Genomic DNA, 26,333 nt, shown 5'->3' with positions numbered 1-26,333 from the left:
TTCTTCAGGGCTATTTTGACGGCAGTCAAAACTAAAAATCAAGTCAAAAACAAAAATTTAGTTTTGACTGCCGTCAAAATAGCCCTGAAGAAGCCCTGCAACGTGGGGCGAAACGTTGGCTCATTAAATTAGTATATTTCTACTATTTGAGTTTTTCTTGACCGCACCCGGACCATATTCCTTTCAATATTAAATGAAATGTGTGTGTATACAATATATAAAAAAAAATGCATAGTACTTTAACGTAGAATTAGTCTCATTCCACACTTTTGGATAAAAATGAACGAATTTTGCAATATGAAGTGAAAAATTGGTGCTTCATTTTTTTGGATAAGATTTAAACCAAAATTCAACAAAAAAAACTTATTTTTTATATCAGCTATAAACTTATTCAAAAATATATTCATCGAAGTTCCTGTGATATTTGCCAAAATACTTGTAAATTCATAAAATGTGTTTTCTCCTTGTATGGGGAAAAAAAAATGGTTTTTGAAAAACTATTTCATGAACTATAGCATAGTAGCTGTATAGAGCTCAAATAGGACTCAAATCAATAACCAAACTACTTTCAAAAAAGTTTTATTATAATTTCATGCGGTAGGTAGGTTTAAAAAAATGAGCAAAAATTTTAAGTTTTTTATTTGCCACCATTTTATTATTTATTTATTTTTGATAAACGCTATTGATAACGCTAAATTTTTCATCATGAAGTTTTCTTTAAGTTGATACCACTCAAAATGTGTTAATTTTTTTTTAAACAAAGTTAAAATAGCGGCCAAAAAACCTATTTTCCTCATGTAGGTTCTTATATATTTCTTTTAGTATGTTAAAAAAAATACCAAAAAAAACCTATATAAATTCCAGTCCTGGTTTGTAGCAATTAGTTAACGAACACCTATTTTTGGCATATACCTATATCCTTTACTACTACCACCAGAATGATGTATGTTCTCAAAATAACAGCCAGTGCCTTCCAAAAGTTCCCAAGAAAAAAAAAATAATCTGATGATTTCATTTCTTTAGTACCATAATGAGAGACATACATCTCTTGAATAGCTGATTCTTGATTCGGCGAAAAAGAAGAAATCTCAATACAGAATTTTGAATGCAGGTATCAGTGATCAATATAAAAGTAATGCAGGTATCAGTGATCAATATAAAAACAACTTGGCTTTAAGCCTTGCTCTGATTTAAACTCGTCCCCTGTATTTTTACGATGTGTATGACCTTTTGCTGATATTAAAGCTATATTATCCTTTATCATAAATACCATATCGAAGCCTAAGGAGTTTGTCACGTTGTGTTTCATTACTTATAAATCCTGAGGATCGTGGAACGCTCGTAAAATATTTTACTTAATTAATTAGTTAACATGAGTGCAAAAAATAAATACAATTGTTATATGCCGAACAGTCGTTTACTTTTGATTTAAAAATTTTAGATTAAACTCAGAAGTGGTTACTTTTGTGTTAAATTAAATTTGGTATATTTTAAGATTCCTGCATAAGCGTTGCTAAAGCAGGCTTTTTTTGAATACTTGTCCATATTTAAAATTATGTATTCATCTACCAAACAGCTGGGAAATGATCCAAATTCACTAGTTCAGTAAGGCGATGTGCTCTCATCTTTCGGGCCCTGGATAAGGCCGGGGGAGGCTGTGACAGACAATTATTTATTCTGTTATTTCAGCCATGGATTGAAGCTGTAGTCGGGAGAGCTAAACCACATCGCTCATAATGGCGACTGGGCTACAGATCAATGTATTCTGAGTTGAGGCATCACCTTAAGAATCTTGAGTCTACAGCGGCGCCAGTTCGAATTCGGTCTGGGGGTGACTTTTATTTCTTGGCAGCCCAACGGAATGGAAAATTGAACCTCCCACTCTCCATATAATTGGTTGGTTGCTTGTAGAATAAATCCCCTACCATATTCCTAACTATAGCGACTCTCCCTCAAAATTGTGGAATCTTAACTCTCGGTTGAGCATGATCCAAACCAACAGTTTTTTTACAACCGTTGTTTACGAAATAGTACTTCCTAGCTATGTGCTGGACCAAAGACTCTTCACGGATCGCAGTGGTTCCTTTATTATTCTAATTTAACGCTTTTGATTCAGATATCACCTGCAGAACATATCTGTGGCTAACCCTAACCATTGTTAGGGTTTTTATTTTTTAAATTTTGCGTTATCTGTTTAAGTTTAAACTTTTACATGCTAAAAAAAAATCTCTCAGAAAAGCTTATGACTATTGTTTTTTAATACCAAAAAAATACTAACCAATCCTCACTCCTTCAGTTTCAGTTTTTATATTCATTTTGCTGAATTTGGATTTTGTATATTGGTTCTTGTTGCTCTAAGACAATGATTCCCAAAGTGGGCGCTGCAGCTATTCAGGGGGACGGTGATGGGCTGAGGTTCATTTGGGGGGGGGGACGATGAATAACTACATGTTGTTTTTGTCAACAATATTACTGCTGACGAAAATAGAGCCGAGTATTACTACCCGGTTCCTTTTGTATTATAGTATATTCTGAGTTCAATAAATAGTTTCATAATTTCCAAGTTCAATATTTCTAATCTACACCTTTCTTTGCTTTATTTTACGAAAAATGTAGAAACATTAATACATATATATTTCCTATTGATTGCTATTAAAATTTTAAATAAAAAATTATTTTCAGGGGGCGCTAAGTAACATTTTTCCTGGAAAGGGGGCGGTAGGACAAAAAAGTTTGGGAACCACTGTTCTAAGTATTTCAATAAAACTATTGAAATTTTTTCCAACAATTAATTGATTTAATTGAATAATTTTCGAGTTTTTATATATGTATAAAAAAATAATGGGTTGATTATTGAAACCGTGAGCACCTATAAGGAAAAATGGTTCTAATTTGTCTTCAAGAGTGAATAGATTCATAAGTGGAAGCGCCAAAGAGCGTTGGCGATCGTTATCGCACTGCTCCTACATATATACCCGTTCACTCGTGGACTGTCAAAGTGATCATAATGGCCATGCTGAGCTACATCGTGTTGGGCCTGTTCGCAGTCGGTGCCCTGGCTGATACCGTCGTTATCAACGAGGCCGTGGATCAGCTGTTGGACAGCGCCAAGTTCGTTCTGGTTCAGAAAGGACAGAACAAGATCGCCCTTAAGGACCTAACTAAGAACTTTAACACCAAGATCTTCGGGGTCAATGTGCCCGGAACCTTCGCTGCTTCTGCAGGACTTGTACAGGACTTGGCCACCCTCCACAGGACCGGCGATGTCGTCCTCACCACCGAAGGTGCCAAGATGCAGCTCAAGTTCGCCATGGGATTTGAGAGGCTCAGCCTTGAATATGGCCACTACGACTTCAAGTAAGTCATTTTTATTTCCCAAACTGTATAAGGTAGAGGAAGTATACTAATCAATAAATATTTCAAAGTTCTCTAAATCGAAATAAAAAAGTTTGTAAAATTGACCTGACGGATACATGTAGTTTTCTATCAAAAGTCAATAACATCCACTTTTTGAACGTTATTTAAAATTATTTTGGGAGTACTTTATGTAGATGTGTTAGATTATTATTAAAGATGTTGATTCGTAACACCTATTTGACAGGAGAAAATTTAAATCTTGAAGTAAACTAAATACTGAAGAAAAATTCATAATAAATATTTCATAAACTTTATCTTTTAAGTTAAATTTTAAATTTTGTTATTTTTTAATTTAAAAAACAATTTTAAGTTATCCTCTATCATCATTTTGCTAAGAATAATGTTCGCTAGTAAAATAAAATACTTCCATTAACTATGTGGGATAAAACAGCTATATTTCATGATTATCGGTTTAGTAGGCCCATAAATAGTATCCGAGATTAATAAAGCAGTTTTCATTTTGACCTATTTATAATAAGTATTGTTGTTAGTAGATCTAACCCTAAAATAATAATTCGTCCCCGTATTTTCTCCAAAATTATTGGACTTATTTTTTTCTAAAAATTGTTTCATGATATACATCCCAAATCTTCCAAAAATATTACCATGCTTTTAAAGGTATTCTAATAGGTTTCCATAGAAGCAAGTTCTATATTGGCTATATTTATATAAGTTTTATGAATAACTCCCAAAGTATATAACTTCTAGAACATTCTAACTCATTCGCCTCATTCTTGATGGTTAAATCTATGTTGGCATATAGATCTTAATTGGGCCAATATTAGCGACTTTGTTATATTTATGTATCGATAAATCTATGCAATTTTTATCAAATATCTCAATTGCAGATTCATGTCTATCGTTTCGAACGGAAGAATCGACGTCTCTACTGCTGGTAGCTCTGTGGCCGCAGCGATCGGCGTGCTGAAGGATGGTACCAAGTGCATCGCCTCGGCCGACTCGGCTCAACTGGTGACCCTTGGTGAGACCAAGATCACCTTCACGGGTCCTCAGGTCCTCAACCAATTCCTTTCAATGGTGCTCAATTGGGTCTTGGAGAACTTCGACAGCACCATCAAGGTGGTCGTCAACGCCAAGCTCCAGGAGGCCCTCAAAGCAGGGCTTGCCAAGACTGACATCTGTGCTCGCTTGCCCCATTAATTTATACACACATCATAGGAAATTACTTGGTCTTTAATTTTTAATAAGAATAAAATTGTTTGTTTTTTTATTTATTTTTTAAAAACCATGTTTTTGAATTTGTTTATTTTTGATCTAATTTGAGGAAACCTTCTCAATTCAATTTACACCTGATCTTTTTTGTTATAATAACAGTTATACTAATCAAAAAATGATTAAACTACTACTTAATAGAAGATAGAAAAATTAAACTCTAAAAAGAAATTTAAAGAGGGGTTAACAAAGTTTCCGTAGTTCACACCTCAGTGTTATTGTTTCGTCTCTGTTCCAGTTTTACTGCAGGAGGTGACTTATATTTCGACATTTCAATCTTGGATCGAAAAGTTTCATAATCAATAGGATAACCTTCCTTCTCAAGTTTTAGTATATGAGAACGATAAATACAAATGAATAAACAAAACCAGTGAGGGAAATATTACATGATAGGCCAACATTAGATCATTGACAACCATACGGAGGTTTTCTTTAAATTGTGCGTTATGCCATACTTAAGATAATTGCATAATCACTGTAGAGGTCACATTTTCTACTTACTACACGAAAACCACAAAAAACTGTTACTTGAAAAAAACAAAACAAATTAAGCTCAATAAATAAATGTGAAGTTTGAATGCAATATGCAAGAAAATGTCTTGATAAACCAACCTTGTAATGAATGTAGTAGTTTTTTTTTTTTTTTTTAATAAATTTGATAAAAAGGAAAATTTGGCTTTTGCAGCTAGAGCACTAAATTATTAAATAATAAAAATATAATTTAATACAATCATGTACTTAAACAAGTGTACATGAAATGTATTTAAGAAAAAGATGATACCGTTTTAAATTTTCAAGTGAAGGTTATTAATCTTTATGACACTATGTTGTAAAACATTGAAGTAGATAAAAGATCAGTCTACGTAATGAATGTTCTTCCTCCAGCCTGAGAGTGAAGCCAAAGAGAAGAGTGTTAACCACGCCCTTGGAGCTCTAGTTTACGTTGAGGTTAATAGGAATTTCTGCTGTTGTAATCTAAACTGATAAAAAATGCAGCCGGTTATAAGCTCCAACTTCTCCCCTACTTCTCTGCCAGGACCCCGGAGTTCATAAGCCCTACCTTTTTTGGCCTCACTATTCCTGGCTCATTAACAATATATTCCTGACAATAACGATATTATTTCTTTTATTATATATAAGAGTTGAGTCAAAAATAACAATTAAAACACCATGGAATTAAAAAGTTATGAAGGTTTCTCACCATAACAAGATAGAACTCATCCGTCTTTATACCTGTTACAATTATTTTATTCTTACATCCTCTTTATTTGTGTATTATTTTTTTAAAAATTATTGTCCTTATCTTTTTTTGAGAGAGATTATTTAAAATGTTGAAATTTTAAATAATTCTTACGTAATGAGGTGTAGATAGTTGACCGTAGATTAATGCTTGGAGAAGTTTGTAGGGGGGTGCGGTCAGCAAAGAACAACATAAATAAACAAAACCATATTTATTTATTTTATGCCGACGTTTCGACCTGTGTTTCAGGTCTTCATCAGGGGTTGTGGCGTAGAAGCAATTTCTACGTAAAGCAACTTCTACGCCACAACCCCTGATGAAGACCTGAAACTCAGGTCGAAACGTCGGCATAAAATAAATAAATATGGTTTTGTTTATTTATGTTGTTCTTTGCTGACCGCAACCCCCGACAAACATCTCCAAGAAAAAATTCTTACGTATATTTTTCCCCACTACCCTCTCCGGCTATCATCCAACGAAAAAATAAATAGTAACGTGTTAAGTCAATTCTTACCTTTTTTAGCCAGACGTGGAGTGCAGATGCTCTCTTGTGAAAACTGTTGTACAAATGAGATGCGTGATTGTATCGCTCAGGTATTTGCATATCGGTAAAGAGATAATCCAGTGCCTGCAATATTATCTACATAATATAACTACATAATATCAGCAATGTTAAATAATGTATATAAAAATTGGAATCTTATATTCAAATATAATATATGAAACTTGATCCTTTCATAGCATTGATTTTCGAGTTTCCCAGATGGTCTCTTGTCCTGAGCCAAATTTAAGTTTTGGGTGTCCCTAGGCTTCCGCAAAGCTCCACTCACTGAGACCTAGACCGCATTAACCTCGGCAGTTCTTTTTGAAACCCTTACCCATCTTCACAAACTTATTGTTACACTTATCACAAATCTCATTACTACTATCATTTATCATGTTAAGCTGTAACGCTGATATAGTATTGTAATATATTACTTGTAAAACGGTGGCAAGTTCCCTGGGCGTGCAGTGGGGAAATTGAACACCGCTGAGAGCAGCCTGGGCCGACTGGATGCAAAGGGTAGCTTCTTGTAGGCCCTTTCTCGCCTCTACTCCCAGCTTCCACCTTATCTCCTCGTCCCTAAATATAAATATCTTATTAATACATAAAATAAATAGATTAATTTTAGATAGGGTTAAAAAAGTGGTCAGAAAATGGTATAAATAGGTTATATGTTACAGATTGTGTAACATTTTGGAATGCTATTTTTACAATCAGTAACTTATACATTCAGACAATGAAAATATGGAGTTAACTATAGAAGGTCATGATGCATTGATAAAGACTATAAAGAAAATTAAAGACAAGTAGGCGTAGACTAAAAGCTTTCATTTTTTAATTTTTCATCGAGAACAGGAATATAATATGGAATACTCTCAAAATAAAAATATATTAACACAAAGATTTGATTGAACGATATTCATTGGGATTTTAAAAACCTCTGGATGACTTTAATAAAGAATTATTCGGAATGGTCGTTTAGTACTTGTCGTATAGAAGTGTCCTTACTGCGTGTCCTTGGCTTGGTCCCAGTCGCTGGACGCCGCCCTGGCGAGGGCCGATGCAGCCTCTACCATCTTGGTCGCCTCCCTCCAGGACAGTTCCCCGTTGTATAGAGCATCGCGGTAAGCCCTCAGCCTCCCGAGCTCTTTTGACTCGTCGCTCTCTCCTTCGTTTTCAAAGTTCCCTATGCAAAATGTTACAAATCAATCATATTTATTATTTAATAACATGCTTTATTATAGATGCATTTGCTGTTCATAATGACTACTTTCTAGAAACCTAACCATTGTTTTTAAGGTGTAAAAAATGTGTCCGCTTACGTTAGATGAAGAAAAAGCCTTTCTCAATTTCCTTAAAAATAGAGTATTGCATAGAATATTTACCTATGAAAAACAAAAATCTATTGAACTCTAAACGAGACAGCAATGCGAGACCTTTTTTAAATATATATAAATAAAAATATTGCTTCGTTCAAACATTTTGACTTGGAAGTCGGCTTAGAACAAACGCCCTTGCTTTAAGTAAGATACGACTACAACTACAACTGAGCCATAATTAAAAAAAAACAATAATGTTTTGGATGCACTTAGTTAATACTTCTAAACTTATAATGCAATTATAAGCAATTTTATTTCGCATCATGCAAAAGAAATATCCAAATATGTAGTTTAATATTACCAGTGCATTACATCACACTGAATATAACGTTAATTACTGAGAATGGCTTCGTGGTGTTCATACAGAGCCTGAAGGTGCTGCACTCTGTCAGTAAGTCGATCTACTTCCTCTTGAGCTTCTTCTCGCCTATCCATCAGCCAGTTGATTCTCGTTTCCATTATACCCTGGTAACGTAATATTTATGTACAAGTGTTATCATTACATAGTTTAAAAGTACACACATATATATCAAAAGATGGGGGTGACCTAGCAAGCTGGTCAGTAAAGTTATAAAATATGTAATCAAAGTTATGTTACAGTGAGCGTGGTAATTACTTGAATGCTAGACCACTCATGTTGGAATATTGTACTACCTTCTTCTAGGTATGTGAAGTCTGTCAGTCCATTGGAGGCAACTCACACCGATCGAGTACCTAAGTCGGGAACAGGGTTGTAGTCTTCCAGGACCCTGTTTCTTAATAAACTATAGAAATGATACTATTCGTCTTGTAGTTCGTACTATGTATAAACAGTCGCTGACTTAATGTAATTTCTTGAGGTCACTTTTCGTGGTGGTTTGATCGGTATCTACTGCGGTATTGAGTTATTTCGTACACTTTTTGCTTCGTCTAAACAATCTACTATATATGTTCTCTCTTTCATTTTTCCTTTTCTGCTTGTTCTCCAATTTAATTTAAAAAGTAACGTTTTCAAAGAATAATTTTATACTTATAAATAGTTTGTGTCGTTAATTTTCTTCCACTAGCAGGATGTCATAACAACGGTACGTAGGCAAGTAGGTCCGACAATTTTTCTTTAAATATATATTATTAGATTTATATTATTATGTATATATTAGCATGGGTCTATTATTATATTAAATATAAAAATATTTCCCTAGTGAAATAATATTTGAAATTGGAAGACACTTACCCTTCTGTTGAGGTTCGCTATGAACTCCTCATGTTCAGCCGACAGTTCGGGTTTCCTGTTTAATCCTAGTTCTTGAATTGCTCTTCTTATGGCGTCATTTGCGTCCTCTTTTCTGTAAGTTGGGTATACTTTAATAACGGATAAGTTCCGACGAGTCAAAATTATCATCAATCTGGCCTGCAAATGCATACTACGGTTTTACCGTGATTGATCATAGTTTTGAATCGTATTGAAACAAGCCTTAAATTAAAATTGTATTGAATAATAGATATAATGCTTCTTAAAGTATAAATTATGATTATATAAGTTAAAATAATAATAATTGCACTGTCTAAAACAAGGAATATTTATTAAATTTCTTGTAATTAAGTTATAAATTTAAAAGAAAGAATAAGATGCAAATAAAATATTATACGAATTTACTGCAAAACCTGTTCCTTGGTGTTGAATAATAAATAATCAGAGGGAAAAAAGTGCAGATATATGAGGCCTCGGTATAATGGGATCATTAATTTTTCGTTAGGCTAATCCATTGCATCAAAACATTTTTCTTTTCTTCTTATTGCACATGTTTTACACATTTAAAGTGTTTATAATTATGTTGTAATCGGTAAATTAATAAATATTTTTTTATGATATTTTCAATAATTGGATAATGCCACTGCAATTTTATTGAAGTCATCGTATAGTATATTAAACAAAGTCCCCGCCTATTTGCCTGAATTCAAATCCACGTAGTGGAGGATGCGCAAAGGTAATTTTCTTGACTGATTCTTTTTGATCTGAAACTGGAAATTAGTACAAGAATGACCATGTATAGTTGCCAGCACGAAAATACAAGGGTCTGAAAAACTGCTGAGCTGTCAATCCAACTGACCATTTACTAACGAAATGTTTGAAATCCTATACCAATTGTTTGAACATGGAGGAAGGAGTATAAATTAAGGGAGCATTGCAGAGAAGTAGGGAAGACGTTGGAGCTAATCACCGGCTGAATTTTGTTTCTTTTTAGATTACTGGGAACATTCCTATTTACCTCAATGTAAACCTGAGCTCCAAGGGCGTGGCTAATCTCTTAATGTTTGCCTTCACGTTCCCTTTGAAGGAGAGTATGGAAAGCCATCCGCTGTGTTTTGCAACTCAACAATGTGGAATTGATGAATAACAGTAATGGATCAAATTCATGTGGTGTATATTAACTGTATCTCATAACGGAAGCTAGGTAACAAGGGATTATCGATTTTTAACTACTATCAAAAAGGTCTTCACTATATTAGAACTAACTGCAGTAACATGGAAATGTAAACCCATCTTATTTCGTACTGGCTACTTAAGTATTAATTTACTGAAGTCCATCCACTACTTCGGCTTATCAGCCGTTCATATTTCAAACAGCTCACCCCGTAGATTTTGTGCTAAAACCAAAAATTATGTCCTGAAATATTGAGCCTAATAGAAAAATGAAGAATCTATTCGATTTTTTATTGGTTCCACAAAAGACTAATTTGTTTGCTGGCGGGAAGAAAGTCGAGATTGGTAAGAGAGAAAAATTGGTTTTAATCATTTTATTCATCTGTTTCAGCTTTTAAATAAACAGGTTCAGCAGGTGACAATATAATCGATTCTGTTGACAGATTATAATTCTCTAATCATTTTTATCGATAGATGTGCTAAAAATATATGAGAATAATACAGATTAAACAATCGATGAAACCACTAGTTATAATTATGTTATCGTAACTGTCTAATTCATTTCCAGTCGTAGTTTCCAATTTAGATCAATATTGTACTATTAGCTGCACGAACCAAACAGCTGTTGTCCTATTGTTAATTCAAGAACAGTTAATAAACATTAACATTTTATCGATTTGAAAAATTCTTTTTGCTTGTTATCGGTATATATGAAGGTTTAGGTTTTATTACATTATTCTTAGACGTCTATATAGTGAAACTTATCTTAATAGACTTCCCATCGGAATATAAAATAAAATGTTGATGTAGGTCACGTCCAAAGGTGTACATATTTAATATATTTTAAAGTCTCTGTTGAGGAACCCTTGCACTCCGGACGTAAATTCAAATTTTATTCCTCATCAGCACTTTTCACTCCTCTATAACGGGCAAAAGGTATAAAATACGTATTTTCAAATTCATGATTCCACAACTAAAGTTTTGAGTAATTTATTTTGCGAAAAAGTATATATCTAATACTATTTTTTACTGTTGTCATATATGGATTCGGGGCTTTAGTCTTCACTAAAGCTGATGAAGCAAGACTCTTTTTCTTCGAGAGGTCCATTCTGAGAAAAATATTTGGACCTGTTAGAGAGGGCAATGTATGGAGAAGAAGGAAGAAGGCGGAGCTTTCGGCTTTGTACGGAGACAATGATGTCAAGTTTCTAAGGTTCTATAGACTCCGATGGGCGGGTCATGGGGTGAGGATACGCGGCGATGAGATCCCAAATAAGGTCCTATCCGATCAATTATAGAAAGAGGAGAGTAGGGATGCCGAACATGAGCTGATCGGACGGATGCATGGGTCCTTCTGGGAACCCGAAATTGGAGAGTTGCAGCAGAAGACTGGACGGCCTTGCGGAGGCTACTGACGGAGGCCCAGGCTCGGTAACGGGCCCATTTTTTATCTAGTTCTTGATTTTTTACCAAATATATATAAACGAACATTAACGAATATATTTATTAAAACTAGGCACTGCATATTTTATCTACGTAGTTATTAATTAGAAATTGATATTTATGTCAAATTACTAAGGAAATGTATGGTATTTAGAAATTGTATTACGTAAATTAAAGGAAGCGAACACATGCTCTTCTTTTTCAAGTGTAAATAGATAATTAGATAAATCATTTAGTTTAAGACTTTTCCTATGTAGTTCCAAAATTGCCCGAATTTCAATGGATCTTTGAAGTTTGTTCTGACATATTTTTTCTAAATTATTCATTCATATTTCAGAAACTCTTTCCAGCTATTTCATTAAACGGTATTGACACCACTAGAAAATATTCATTCATCGTGTAGCCATAACTTGATCTAGCCTTTCTCTGAATGTGCAAGTAAAACATCCTAAATCCGAAACAAAAATTGTATACTGTTAAAAAAATAATAATAAATATATCATTCTAGAGATGTTTCGAAAGAAGTCATGAAGTAGATATACAGATTAGTAAGAATTTATTACCTTATTAAAAATAACAATAGAGTGGACTGGGTATTGGAAACGTTGCACACTGGGGCCGAATCGCCGAAAAGAGGAAAAAATTCAAATTTTATTAAAAAATATGAAATATTTGCCTTACAGAATTTTCAAGTATTATACATAGATTATTGATGATCCACTTACGTGATATGGGCCTTATTTGAAGCATAGAATACATTAAATTCAATAAAGATGGAAGAAATACTAAACATAGATTACTTGAATGGTTCTGCCTGAGTAAATACCTTTTATGCAACACTGTAACGACTTTACCTTATCGGGAAACTAGGTTTATTTATTTTTTCCATAAAAGTACGTTCAGTGCCGGATCTACTACTGCACCGCCTTATGTATTTACACATATACCATGAAAAGAATTTCAATTTAGAAAATTTATCCTAAATATATATGAGAATATTAACTATCGAGAGAGAAGGTTGTGAGTTACTGGCAAATATTGTCATTTCTGACACGTACGAGTGCCACACCTCGGACCGTTAATGCATTTGTTTTAAATAATTTATAAAGCTCACCTTGTCCTGTTATAACTGCGTATTTGAGTGAAGATTGTACTTAATCTAACCTCTTTGTATCCTTGAGTCCTCGTCCTCAGATATATTTAGAATCCGCATTCCAACTATTTTATTATCCAACCCATTTATTACCAGGTTAATTCTAATGTTCGACCGTTTATATATGTCCATACAACAGAGAGAAAACAAATTTTCTATTCAAATTTTACATCCGTTCTTGCAAAAGGTCTTGTATCTCTAACTTTTTAATATGTTGTGAGACCCTAAATTAATGCCTAAGAAACCAACTTTGCAGCTTCAAAGAAACCTGTTTTTAAAGTGAAATAGGTAAAAAACCAACGTATGTTTTGAATTTTTTAAGCTGTAACCGAATGACTCTAAAACTATGTGGCTGACAGAAAGCTTTGTCTTATTCTATTTCAAAGTAAATAAAAGAAAAAAAAAAGAGAGCAAAATTATTTCTGAACAACCATTACCTTCCATGATACAACCCTTCAAAAATTGGTTATTTTCTTCAAAAAGTCAAAACTTTCGTAATCTCTCATTTTGTGAAATATTGTCAAAAATGTTCGTTCTTTAGGAATGATCATGTAGTATGAATTTGAGATAAATCTAATTTCTGTTACCAGTTGTACAGAACACGAAGAAGTAATTGTACTCAAAATTAAAAAAAAAAAAAAGACTGTTCATGCAGAAATTATTAAATTGTAATCAAATGTACCTACATGAAATTATTTAAAGTTTATATTAGAAGCTTATGAAATAGCTGTTCTTACAATTTTAAATAATTTTGACAACCCCGGCTGAAAAAAATTTTCAAACAAAGCATGTGTCACTTCACTACATAAATATGCTCAACAAAAGGTTTTATCACTTGTTCGGTAACATGAACTTTTAGTACATTTAGAAAGAGTGAATTCCTTTCATTTTTGACTCATATCATTTTTTTTGTCCTGGGTATCATTCAGGACTTAACACTCTTGAATAATTGGTGTTCCCAAATTAGGGTAACCCAAAAATCTATGGATCTTAGATGTAAAGGAACAAATTTCTGTGGCAGAGTGACTCGATGGATATAAAAAAGATAAGATGCTTGGGATCATCATAGAAAAATGTAAGAGCTAAAACAAAATTGTTAATTATTCTCTATCCAATTTACTATTTATTTTTAATTGATTTATTGCTTTTTATTCATTAATTTTCATCCTGCATCTTTTTTTTTTCATTACATTACTTTTTTTAAATGTCTGTGATGTTTAGTTATTGGTTCTTATAAGTTTATGTAGGTTTCCTGATATGATTATAGCAGTTTAAATAGTCACATTTATCATGAGTGTTATATATATATATATATATACAAACTAGAATATTTATTTTATTATTTACCCGGCTCGAACATCAGATACTGATCCTGGTATGAACAACTCTTCGTTGACATTGTACATGTCCATCTGGGCTCCTTCAAGAGCTGCTACAGCCCTGTTTAGTCTTATGATCCCGTGACCTGAAAGCCATTACTAATTACTTAGATTAATTACAATGCAATTAATTTAAACATTTGAATAAAGTTCAGAATACATTGTTGTAGTTTATAAGCTCCTCTGGATAGTTTGTAATTCTGGCTAGTAATAGAAAATTGTGTAAACTATAAAAAAAGTAATCTGTCAGTTATTCTAAATTTTTTCATAAGGTGGGGTAACCATATCATTCATCTGAAGAAGTCTCCTGGATAGTATGGATGGATTATAAGGAAGAAAATAAATATAACTCTGTTGAGAAAAAATCCAAAGTAAATGATATATACTTTCTATATACCATATATAGAGTCTATAGCAAGTTATAGTAGCACTTTTTTTTTTTATTATTATTTGTTTATTGATATTTACAACTGTGTTTACATAGAAATATATCTAATAAATTTTAGTTAAGATTAAAATAGAGTGATACAGACATGTATAAAACTACCCATTGGTAGCACTCTAATAGTAACTCTAAAACTATTTCATAGATTTTTAAAATAAAATTTCTGTACTTATGTGATTAGTGATGTACATTTTACTAAAAAATACTAAATAAATTATGTCTTTATAATGGGTTGTATTGAAAAAATATCTTCCTTGTTAAGATACTTTGTTTTAATGAATCATTAAATGGTCATTCAGGGCTATCTATCGCCCTATCATCAGGTAATCTACAATACAAATCAACTAATTAATCGAATTGTTGTGTGTATAATATGACTTGTATTGATTTGTATTATATATTACCTGGTTATGGGGCGATAGCTCCGAAACGTTGGTAATGAATAATTAGTATAAAATATTTTAACAAGGAAGATATTTTTTCACTACAACTCATTATAATAACGAAAGTTCATGCAGTAAAAAACCGATAATATTGAAATAAAAAATTATTTGTAGTATTAAGTTTTTTTATTTCTAGTAAATTGAAAAAACTTTTAAAATAAATCTTGGGTGTTGTCTACATCAAGCCTACCTTGTACATTACCTGTCCTTTAAGGTGGAAATCCCATGCTGTTTCAACCTCCAAATAATATATATTATACTAATAACTTAGGTATAGTTATATCTGTAGATTATGACAATTTAAAAGATGAATTTTGTCGGATCATGAATTGCTTGTTAAGATTTATCTTAGGTATCTCCGGACAGTTTCATTTGTCCCATCTTTATGGCTTCCTCCTTCTTTAACAACCTGCCCCTTCCCTTGGAACTAAAAAAAAATTACTTTTACTGGTCCATTACCTTCTGGAATATTGTTTCTTCTAACATTTTACCCAGTTCTTCCTTTTAATCAAATCCATCCCATTCCTATACCTTCTGACATACTCAAGATACATTCTATAATCATATCTTAATTTAAGTATAAGATTTTTATTAGAAGTGTATGGTATTTAATATTCAAGTTTTATCTTATGTATGTATTTATACATAAATATATTTCAGTGGTTTACTACTGTTCTGCTGGCAACAGGCGGACCTTTGAGCATATCTCAAGAAATGATCTAGAGGAGGATAAAATATTTAGTATCTAACCATTTTCATTATGTGATATATCATTATAACTTAAATGTGGTTATATAATTATTACATTTTATAATAACTTACTTAGCGCCGGAGCTGGGGGTGCTCTTTCTTCTTGATAAATTTCCTTTTCCAACCTCAAGAAAATGTCCAACATGTCTGCTCCTTCGTCTGTAGATACTTGGTCCTAAATAATGTTTGTAATCTGTCATAAATCTATTATTTTATGGTCTTTGCTTAGCAGCTTAAACAACAATTAAAATATAAATTATTTGTTGGTTTACTCTATTGAAACATGAAATTTGTCTATTACATAGTTGATGTGATGAGGATAATTAATGTTAGTAACAATTTTTTTTTCCAATATGTTTATTTCATCATATAAATTCATGAATCATTTATAGTTATTAATATTTTACAAATTACACTCAACGCTTTATCTAATACTTCTTTTATCCTTTTGAAGCAATTATTTTAAATTTACTCACTTCATTCAAGGTGATTATTTTTCTTCATATCACACATATAAAAAATGAAAACAAATATTTAAGTAAATAGTATCTTTCTTAGTCAAAGAGTTTCTAACTCAGCAAATCTTTATGCATCATTTTTGTGTAGTGATTAAAAATTACAAAATTTAAATTAAATAAAAATTATAAAATTTAAATTAAATAAAAATTACAAAATATGGAATAATAAAAAAATAAACATCTATAATATAAAGAGTTTACCGATTGTGGATCTCCACTGGTCCCACAGCCCATAGCCCATCCTAGAAAAAAAAATGTGTTCAGTGATCATTGTGATTAAACAATAATCGAAAATCAGAGACAAAATTTTTATGTAACAAAAGGCCGCATAATCTGCTGTAAAAAAAATGTAATTATACAATAGGTTCTGTTAAACTGTTCAGTATTAAAATGCTTAGTGTGTTTATTTATTTGTTTTTCTGAAATTATACAATATTTTGTTATTAGTTTGAGTATGATACAATTTTTTGTTCAGACCTCTATTTCTCATACAAATGTGACTAGTCCTCTATGAAAATAAATACCTTCACAGTCTTCAAAATTGATGATTTGTTTTACCTACATCTCTTATTGGCAATAATTGTGGTTTTTGGTTTGTTTTTGTCTAGGAGTCACATTTTTTCTATAAATATAAAATCTTTAAAAAATATGGGTCAATAGTTAATCATGAAAAGTTATAAGAGCCTATAGAAGTGATTATTTGTTTATTTATTTAATGACTTAGTTTAAATTATTAAAAATGGATTGTGGTTAACATCCTCTTCCAGATTAAAATAATTAAATATCAAAAAGACACCTAAAGAGGATTAGACAGGCATTTTAAGCTCATTCCTAATACTTTCATTTTGTTAGACAGTATACTGAATTAATATTACAAAAGTATATATATTAATCACAGGACTATTTATGAACATTTTGATATTAAATTACAACGTTCAATTATGAATTGAATAGATTATATGTTATTAATATTAATATATATATTAATTATCGAATTCCTTCATATTGTATATTTACTAAGTTTCCATTAATAATTAAAATACAAAATGGTTAATTATTTCAAACAAATATAATTAGAGATAGTTATAGAGTAAGCCATTAAGAAAATTTGGCGTTTAGGTTCTGTCAACTGATTTTAATGAGGATAAGACATCGTTAGTGTTAAAGGTTTAATGAAAATCGGTTGGGTAGGATTGCATAGGATACGAGGAAATCGAAAACAATTGAAAAAATAATTATTTAAAGTTTGATATTATCGAAAATTGACACCTTGCAGGCCAATTTCCAACCTTAATTACGTAGTATCAGTTTCGCATGACTTTCTTTTTGAGCTAGGGTGTTCGTTCCCATGCATGGGCAGTAGAAGGACCATAGTAAAGAAACCTCGGTATATTCTAATATTTTCTCTAATATCTCTAATATTTTTAGAATACGTCCATTTCACAATAAAACCAAATCTTATTTATTATCAGATGTGCCTCCATTTAAGCAAAGCAGTATGAAAATTTCATCAGGTATACACTGGTTTTTCATGAAGTTTTATTTCACTTCCTAAAGTGTGGCAGGCGTTTTGTCCCAAGCTATAAATAAAACAGATATACAACTTAGGGTCAAGTACACTCCTGTATAGCGTTGGAAATTGATAAAGGTCACGGGAGGAATATTAAACAAACCGTTGGGATACATAGCGTGTGGCCAGTGCACTTAAAGTGTTTGTAAACTGGCATTCGACCTTCCTCGGTTGTTTACATTGTTATCATGAATGGAGCAAATATTTTCAAAGCCTTTTATAGTATTTATATGTCATTCATAGTTCAATAATGGTTGATATTAATCACGAACTTCTAAAATTAAACTGTTCGATGAAATAATTATATATTATATTTCATGGGAAAAGTTTTGTTTATGAAGTAATATTGCTAGTTAAGAAATAATGTTTTTGATATTATGAGCGCTCGGTAATTTAGTCCTGAGGCTAAAAAAAAAGTAATAAGGGAGCTTTCAACCCGCTTAGAGGTTTAGCTTGGAGATAAAAATGTTAAAACTCACAACGAATAAATGAAACTGGAACGTTCATCATCACAAACGGTAATGATTCTTCAAAAAATGTTTCGGAAAAAAAAAATCTCTGAGGGGGTTCTTCAAAGTGAAAATTAATGCCCGCTACTGTTCTATCACTGGCCTGCAATAGAGGCAGGGAGTTTTGAAATTTTTTATTTCATGTTTAAAACTACACTACTTGTATTACAAATACTTTATGTTCAGGTTGACTGCAGTCAGCCTAACCAAATTCAATCTATAGCAATCCAGTGCAGAAGAATGATTTTTTAAACGATTTTTTTTATTGTCTTTATTTTACTAGTCAATTTGTTTTGCTTACTCATTTTTAGATTTATAAGGATTTTATTCCATTACTATTTTTATTTATTTAATTTTTTTTCTGTAAACAACGAAACAATTCTGTGTCGTCTGTTTGGGTTTCATGAAGTCATTTGAATCACTCTGATCCGCACCTGAATCCTTTTTGTGTTCCTCAATTACCCTTCATACTAACTTTCCATTGTATTGAGATCGTCTTCTGTTTCAAACTAAGCTCGTTGTATTACATTGAGAACGCTCTTTCATCTACCATTTTCAGTGAAAACCAACTTCTGAACTCGCAACTACACATTTATTGTTTTACAGAATTTATGAGATATTAAGGCTATAAGTGTTCAATGAGAGGATATAGAAGTCAAATTAAATCAAGTAGCTACTTATAACTGTTGAATAAACAAAAATATAGATAATTATCTGAAAACTAGCATAATATAGTAAAATAAGATATATTTTTATCAACAAAGTCCGACGGATAAATGAAGGGTTATACTCGTATATAGGTGGATTGGGAATCCTTGCTAAAACCAATAACACTGAACGTTCTCTATAACAAGCTTATTCTAGAGAGACTTTTTCATAGTTACCCTAAACCACTAGTCAAGAATATTCATCACTTTTGTTTACTTGTTTTCTTCATGTGCTAATCAATGCATTCATTTACCTCAACTTTTTCAATTCTAAACTGTACATTAAAATAGGAAATCAATAATAAAGTGAATAAATTTTGGCATACATTTACCAATCTATGTGACAAATTTAGTTCAATGAAATGTTATGCAACAAAAATTAAAATTTAGCCCAAAAAGATCAAAACGTATAATTTGGTTCAGAATAACTCAAAACGTGTAAATTTGTGAAGGAATCCTAAAACTTGCAATTGTTGACAACATGAAATTCGTGTTACTTTTCTGTCGATGTTTGGTGGGATTTGAAGTTAGGGAACAAAAGATGCAATTGTACGAAAATCCGGTATATATCATAAATAAAAATAATTAAGAAAAATGTGTGATGCACGCACCGAATTTTTATTTTTTTTTATTGGATCAGTGAATGATGAAGATAAAGCTGTTTGCTGCCAGTGAATCATTCTGATCTGATTCCTAGGGACTAATTGATCCATATTATCGATTATTTCACTAGGGAGTTAAGAGCAGTTCTGTATCGAAAAATTAGTGAGAAATCCTCCTCATTAGCTTACTAGAGCAATATCTTGGCAAAAATGTAATGCATAATGGTACGTGCCTAATATCGATTACGCTCATAGTTCGTTCAATTTAAACAGATAAATATTTTCTCTGTGGATTGGCATCGCGTGTCAGTTTCCTGACACGGTTCAATAGAGCCACAGTGAGCAATCTTCATCATCCAAAGCTGTTATTGGTCCAAGGTCGATAAAAATTAATAAAAACTTTATATACAACAATATAATATACAGTAGTGTGTGTATATCTATGTATCTACAACAATATGATATTCAGGAGTGTGTGTGTATCTATGTATCTACAACCATATAATATTTAGGAGTATATGTGTATCTATGTATCTACAACCATATAATATACAGGAGTGTGTGTTTATTTATTCTTCGTACATATCTATTTTTTTTTAAATTATTTATTTATTGTAATTTACAACTGTACAATATAATACAATAGGTAAATATGTAGTATGTTTCATATATACTTGAAAATCTTGGAAAGGAACCACCCATTGGTGGTACTTCAAACATTAATTTAAACTAGAAGGTCCCGTGGCCATCTTCTTTTCAGACGCCTCGGAGGATTATCAGGGATTGTTAAGGATGAAAGATTAAGAATTAATGGGTTAGGATGGTTAAGGAGTTTGGAATAAAAAGAAGCATATCTGTTTTGGGTCAAATCTGCAACGAATGGGATGTTAAGGTCTTTATGAATGAGTTTATTTGTGACGTAATAAGGAGCATCAAGGATTTTACGTAGGATTTTGGATTGTAACGATTGGATGCGGGAAGAATTTGATGGTTTGGTGGAGCCCCAGAGCTCAATTCCATATGTCCAAATTAGTCTGATATCTATTTTTATTATTCAAATCTTGATAACATTTTTTACTCTTTGCCTTCTATCTCTTTTTCTACCGTTTAATCGTATATTGAACGCATGACTACGCCCACCTCCCGATCCGATTCAACAATAGTACCATCAAATTCTAATTTGTATATTATAATTTTAGTTTGTGTAGCCCGATCAAGTCTGAAAACGAGCGACGGCGCTGGATGACTACAATTCCGCAGTACACATTTAACTTTGGGTGAAAAACCAATATAATATTAAATATATTCAAATTGTATTAAATAAAGAAAATGATACACAAGAGAAAACAATTCTTTTGTTAAAACTTATGAAATTTAGTTTTTATAAAAAAATTACGCTATTGTAAATTAATATGTTGGTATTAAAAAAATACAATGTGTACCTTATTGTCTTCATTCTTGAAATATTTACAAGGATTTATTTTACTGATAGCTGAGACAAGGCTCATCCTTTACGAGTTCAGCGAATTATCCTGCAATCTTCACGAGCTGGGTGAAAATAATTCGTTCGACGACTAAATTTCTAAATTTTTATCACAAAAAATAATCATAACTACTAATTAAATTTTTCCTCATTGACGTAAAAGGAATAATTATAAAAAGTAAAAACCTTTTTACTCTTTTAATAACTTCAAACGTCTAATAAATCAATTTTTAATCGTTATCTATGCTAATAATTCTAGTTGTAGTTGTATTGAACGGCTAAAATTTATAATAATTTTGAGAAGTTAATATCAAAAATTGACTTCAGTCTTTAATTTTTCTGCTCAAATTAGACTTTAAAGTTACTAATTAATTATAAACAGACAATAATTTAAAAAAGAAAAATCTTTCTTTACAACCTTTATCCCGAAATTATTATATTTTAAAGACATTGTACAACCGGTACGACCCATGAAGGGTCAGGAGTCCAGTACTTTGCAAGAAAGTACTTTTTTTTTAATTACGGTTATGCAAGGAGGTGATTTGTTCAAGCTCACGCTCTACCACGTTACCGAGTACCAAGTACCTGGTTTTCTCCAATTAAGGGTACGAGCATTTAACCCAGTTTATATCAATTAAAAGATTTTTTTTATTTATATTTATTTTTATATTAATGTCAACATGTTTATTTATTAGATTCATACCAAATAAGAGTTATTATATTTTATCTTAGAAGCTGTTATTTTGTTCGAGAAAAACACTCTTGAATGTATTTTTAAAAAAAATACCCTTAACGGAACAAATACTAGCGTTGATACGTTTAACAATTTTTCTATTAGTGTAGTCGAATGAATGAACGCAATAGATATTTTCATTTGTAAACATTTTAGAAGTAACTACATATTTAAAAATCAAGAGCAAGAGTGAATATAAAAATTCAATATCACGAATCGCGTTCTATAGTATCAATAATTAAATAATGAGTACTTACTTGCCTTTGAGCAATTAAAAAAAAATGAAGCTCTTTTATGTTAATCACACCCACCATCTGCTAGATGATAGAAGCTGAGTAAGAGGCAAGTCCGACGCTTTGAAGATTACGCCATAGTGAATTATAGCTATTTACTGAAGTTTTAGCTATAGTTTATTATTCCCCTTCGCAGTTATGTATCTATCGAAAAAGGTATAGATTGATATCTAAAAGCCGATTTTCTGCACTCTGTATTTTTGTATAAAACCATTTCCGTTTAAGTTAAAAAACAGATATATTGTACAAGAGTGACAGAAGCGAACAAATGTACTGGTTTGATACAGCGTGTACTGGAGTTGCACACCATGGCATTGTACACCTGGTCCTACTTGGAACTGTTTGGTCACGCAGGAGTGTCGCAAACTGTGGTACTACTATTGCCAATGTTATTCACAGATCAATGCTACTGGAGCAGGGTTTGAAAAATAAAGTGAAATAAGTCCAATATTTACATAACATCGTTAACGTTATAATAGATGTTGCAAATTTAGGTAGATTCAAAAAATATAGATTTTCGCAGGAGTAAACGAAAATAGGGGATTAAATTTCAGTTGGGCAGTGCCCAAGAGGACAAAACGGTCAGTTATTTGACCCCAATTTTTGATTACTTTAATGAAAACTATGTATAGTTACTAGTCAAAATTGATGAGTCTGCCGAGTTTAGTTAGGGAAAATAAAAAATGGCGGCTGTTGCAAAAGGTCGGAGATTCATATTTTTAAAACTACTTACATCACTAAAACCTTAATAGAACATAATTTTAAGAAGAGTAAATTTTGAAAATAAAAGAGCTATTTACATTCCATTGTTTTTGAGATCTATCTTTTTTAAAAAGCTACATTTCATAGAAAATTTAATGAAAAATCAATTAGTGAATTTATTTTGGGAAATCTATATTTCAGGAGCAATTATACACACAAATGTCTGTTAGCACTCAAATTAAAGCTAGTTTATAACGTTTATTTCTGTAGGAGTAGTAATGTTTATGATATATGCCAAAATAAATTGATTTTTTAACATCATATGCAAAATTCATATTCATATGTAGATATCATAAAAATTACTACTTCTATAAAGACAAACGTTTTAATCTACTTATAATACATTATAGTAGTTATACATTATAACTTTTAGTAGATTATACTTTATACTAGCTTTAATTTGAGTACAGACAGATATCTTCAGGTCTAATGGTTCCTAAGACACTGTATTTCATAAACCAAAAAGCTTGTGCGGACAACTTGAAATCAACATTTTATCGATTTATTGTGTTGTATCATACAAACTACCACTTATACAAAAGTAAACGTTATAAACTTCTTTATAGTATTCAACAATCTTTAATATGAGCGCTGGCAAACATCTGTACGTCTAATGGTTCCTGAGATTTATTCTTTCGTAAATAAATTATTTTGTCCGAATAACAAGAAATCAACATTTTGTGAATTTATTCGGGCAAATATAATAAATAATACTACGAAAGTTTAAATTGAGTGCTAATATAAATCTGTACGTCTAATAGTTCCTGAGATATTGATTTCCCAAAATAAATTGACTAACTATTGATTTTTTATGAGATGTTGCTTTTTAAAAATGTATATCTTAGGAGCTATTGGACGTACAGACTCATAAGTCAGCTTTAATTGAGCTCATATATTAGGAAATTTACACTACTTCAGATGATGTTTTAATATGTTTTTTAGTGTTTTTGGTAGTAGTTCGGATTTACATAATCCGATATTTTCGGCTCTTTATTTAGGTTTTTATAGTGTCGAGGTCAGGGGCCTCATTTTTTCTGATGTTGCCGCGTTCACCGGAGGAGCCCGAAGAAGCCACGACAGCAAAGCGTGCATTTTACTAATGTACTATCTAGGTACCAACACTCAGGTCATCGACTATGGACGTAAACAAATTTGACCATAATCGACAGACAGAAAGACACGGAAGAAAATTAGTTCCATGATGTCAATTACGTCAATTGTGAGTGAAATATTCGATTCTGAGGACAAGTTTTTTTTTTTTTTTTACCTTCCCGTATTCTCGCAGCTTTGTTAGTGAGGAAGCAAACAAAAACTACTCATTTTATCGAATAGAACAGGAAATGTACCTCAGCAAAATATCAAAAATACATCAGTTATACTATTGTGTCTTTGAGATGTGATTTTACTTTTTCAGAATTGCGCAATCGTTTTAAAATGATTCTGAATTGTGGTGTGAAATTCATTATTTTTTTTTATTATTTCAAGGTAGATTTAGTTAATATTGAAAAACGCATCATATGTTTTTATTTTTTATAAACTATAGTATGAGGGATAAAAATTTATGCTGCCTAGTGCTCTCAGGGATACCTACCCGGGCCTCAACGACCTATTTCTGTTTAAATTAAAGGAACAATTTAATAATCGTTAATTGGTAGATCTAACGAATCATCTAATAGCATTTTGATTTTTCTGTTATCTTGGTCCTAATGATTTGAGGGTAAGGGTTTTCACCCTCAAAGTAAACTCGTAAAGTATTTTTTTCCTGTTATTTCTTTTTAGAGTTTGCTTACTGGCAAGCACCAAATATCCCTCAGGTGGCTGAAAAATTCCAAATTTATTCCTTAGCATAACTTAAGTTTGAGTAGTTCGTTAAGATTTAATGACTTCTGTTTCTAGAATTTGAACATTTCTCTTCTTCCAAGATTTGATAGATATTTAGAAAAAAAATCAGTGCAAAACATGACTCTGATATTCTGTAACTAGACGAAAAATCGTATTCGACCATCAAAAAATTCTCTTTGTGATGGTGGAGGGATATAATAAATTTCTGTATTTTAATTGTAAAACTTCAACCACTGGTTTTTTAGAAAGTCTGTTTTTAAAACCACTTGTTTACTTTAGGTCATTTCCTCTATTCCTGGTTGCGATTTTGACTTTTGACTATGTTAATTCAATCTATAACACAAATTCTATTCAACCCATTGTCTGATCTACTCTAGCCGATAAAAAATAATTATGACAGCTTTTATTGATAATATCAGCTTGCTTAGATGCTGCGCTAGTTCGAATAACTAGGTTATTAAATGTAGTCTAGGGTATTATATTCATGCAGGAAAGAAACTAATTTATGTCATAGGTTTGTCATTTTACTGTGTTGGGTTTGAATAGTATGCAGATTCTAAACGTTAGGTACTCGTTATTAACTTAAAATTTGATGATCTACAACATTTATTCGAAAGATTTTTAATTTAGAACAGCCGTTTTCATGTTAAAGGCGTTTTAAAGTGACTATGTTGAATTTCTTGGCTAAGTTGATAAAAATCCAGCCCTATTCTTGGACTGAATTTATCATAATAGAAACTCATTCGACATATAATTGAATGTTCCTTAATGAATTATAGACTAATTTTGTACCGTGTAGTAATAAATCGGAAATTATTATTACAAATTTTAGAATGACGTATATTTTTCGCTTAAGATATTTTGCAAATATAAAAATGAAACATAAATATTTTTGTGACTACTGAAAGAACGCATTGGTTTAGTTACATCCTAATGTCTCTTCGCCATAGAAGACCTTATAATAATTGTATCATAGAAACATTATTATAGATATGATATGAAAAATAATATAATGTTTAATATGACTCACTTCAGACAGGTAGCTACGGCGAGGGCTCTGGAGGACGACTGAAGAACCGATAGCTGATAGTTGATACACTGTCCCATGGCAACCCGATCAAAACATTCTCTTCACAGTTCATACAAAATAAATGGTCCCTCATATTATAGAGGTGGCCTGGACTATTATTTTGAATATTTGTTATTACATGCAGTCCGTAATGGTTTACTGAGTACAGTGCGTTAAATATATTAATGTGAAATTTCCTGATAACGATCTATCTCTTTTTAAAGGACACCTTTATTGAAAGCACAGTTTTAATTTTACCGGCGAATGCTTCCATTGCATTTACGATCAGAATGCTTTTGGAATCTCTTTCTAATGGACCCTTTGGTTAGCGGACGTATACAAAGGCAATGAGGATTCAGAAAAATATGGTTTTTAAGTCCTCTTTCTTAAGGAACGTTAGCTAAGATTTGCTTTA

The 26,333-nt window shown here is 31.7% G+C and overlaps 2 protein-coding genes across 2 annotated transcripts in view; one reads left to right on the top strand and one right to left on the bottom strand.

The window, feature by feature from the left end:
• synr (sayonara) overlaps nt 1–25,942 on the bottom strand; it is a 36,429-nt gene extending 10,487 nt beyond the window's left edge. Inside the window, exons 1-9 of the mRNA XM_014420863.3 lie at nt 25,880–25,942; nt 16,550–16,590; nt 15,903–16,005; nt 14,161–14,278; nt 9,027–9,138; nt 8,152–8,278; nt 7,443–7,620; nt 6,869–7,013; nt 6,405–6,518 (exon numbers count right to left, since the gene is read on the bottom strand). Coding sequence (XP_014276349.1) covers nt 6,405–6,518; nt 6,869–7,013; nt 7,443–7,620; nt 8,152–8,278; nt 9,027–9,138; nt 14,161–14,278; nt 15,903–16,005; nt 16,550–16,582 — 930 coding nt within the window. The 5' untranslated portion in view covers nt 16,583–16,590; nt 25,880–25,942. The remainder of the gene's footprint in view (nt 1–6,404; nt 6,519–6,868; nt 7,014–7,442; nt 7,621–8,151; nt 8,279–9,026; nt 9,139–14,160; nt 14,279–15,902; nt 16,006–16,549; nt 16,591–25,879) is intronic.
• On the top strand, nt 2,988–4,648 carry LOC106680877 (uncharacterized). Its single transcript, XM_014420874.2, has 2 exons — nt 2,988–3,357; nt 4,266–4,648. Exons 1-2 carry the CDS (start codon nt 3,008–3,010, stop codon nt 4,576–4,578), a joined length of 663 nt encoding a protein of 220 aa, XP_014276360.1. The 5' UTR covers nt 2,988–3,007; the 3' UTR covers nt 4,579–4,648.
• Nucleotides 25,943–26,333: the final 391 nt, after the last annotated feature.

The sequence above is a fragment of the Halyomorpha halys genome, unplaced genomic scaffold (genome assembly GCF_000696795.3).
Source record: "Halyomorpha halys isolate HHAL.00 unplaced genomic scaffold, Hhal_1.1 Scaffold18.1, whole genome shotgun sequence".
In the NCBI taxonomy this organism is placed as follows: domain Eukaryota; kingdom Metazoa; phylum Arthropoda; class Insecta; order Hemiptera; family Pentatomidae; genus Halyomorpha; species Halyomorpha halys.
Note: the sequence above shows the minus strand (reverse complement) of the source record. Positions and strands in the feature narration are given on the sequence as shown.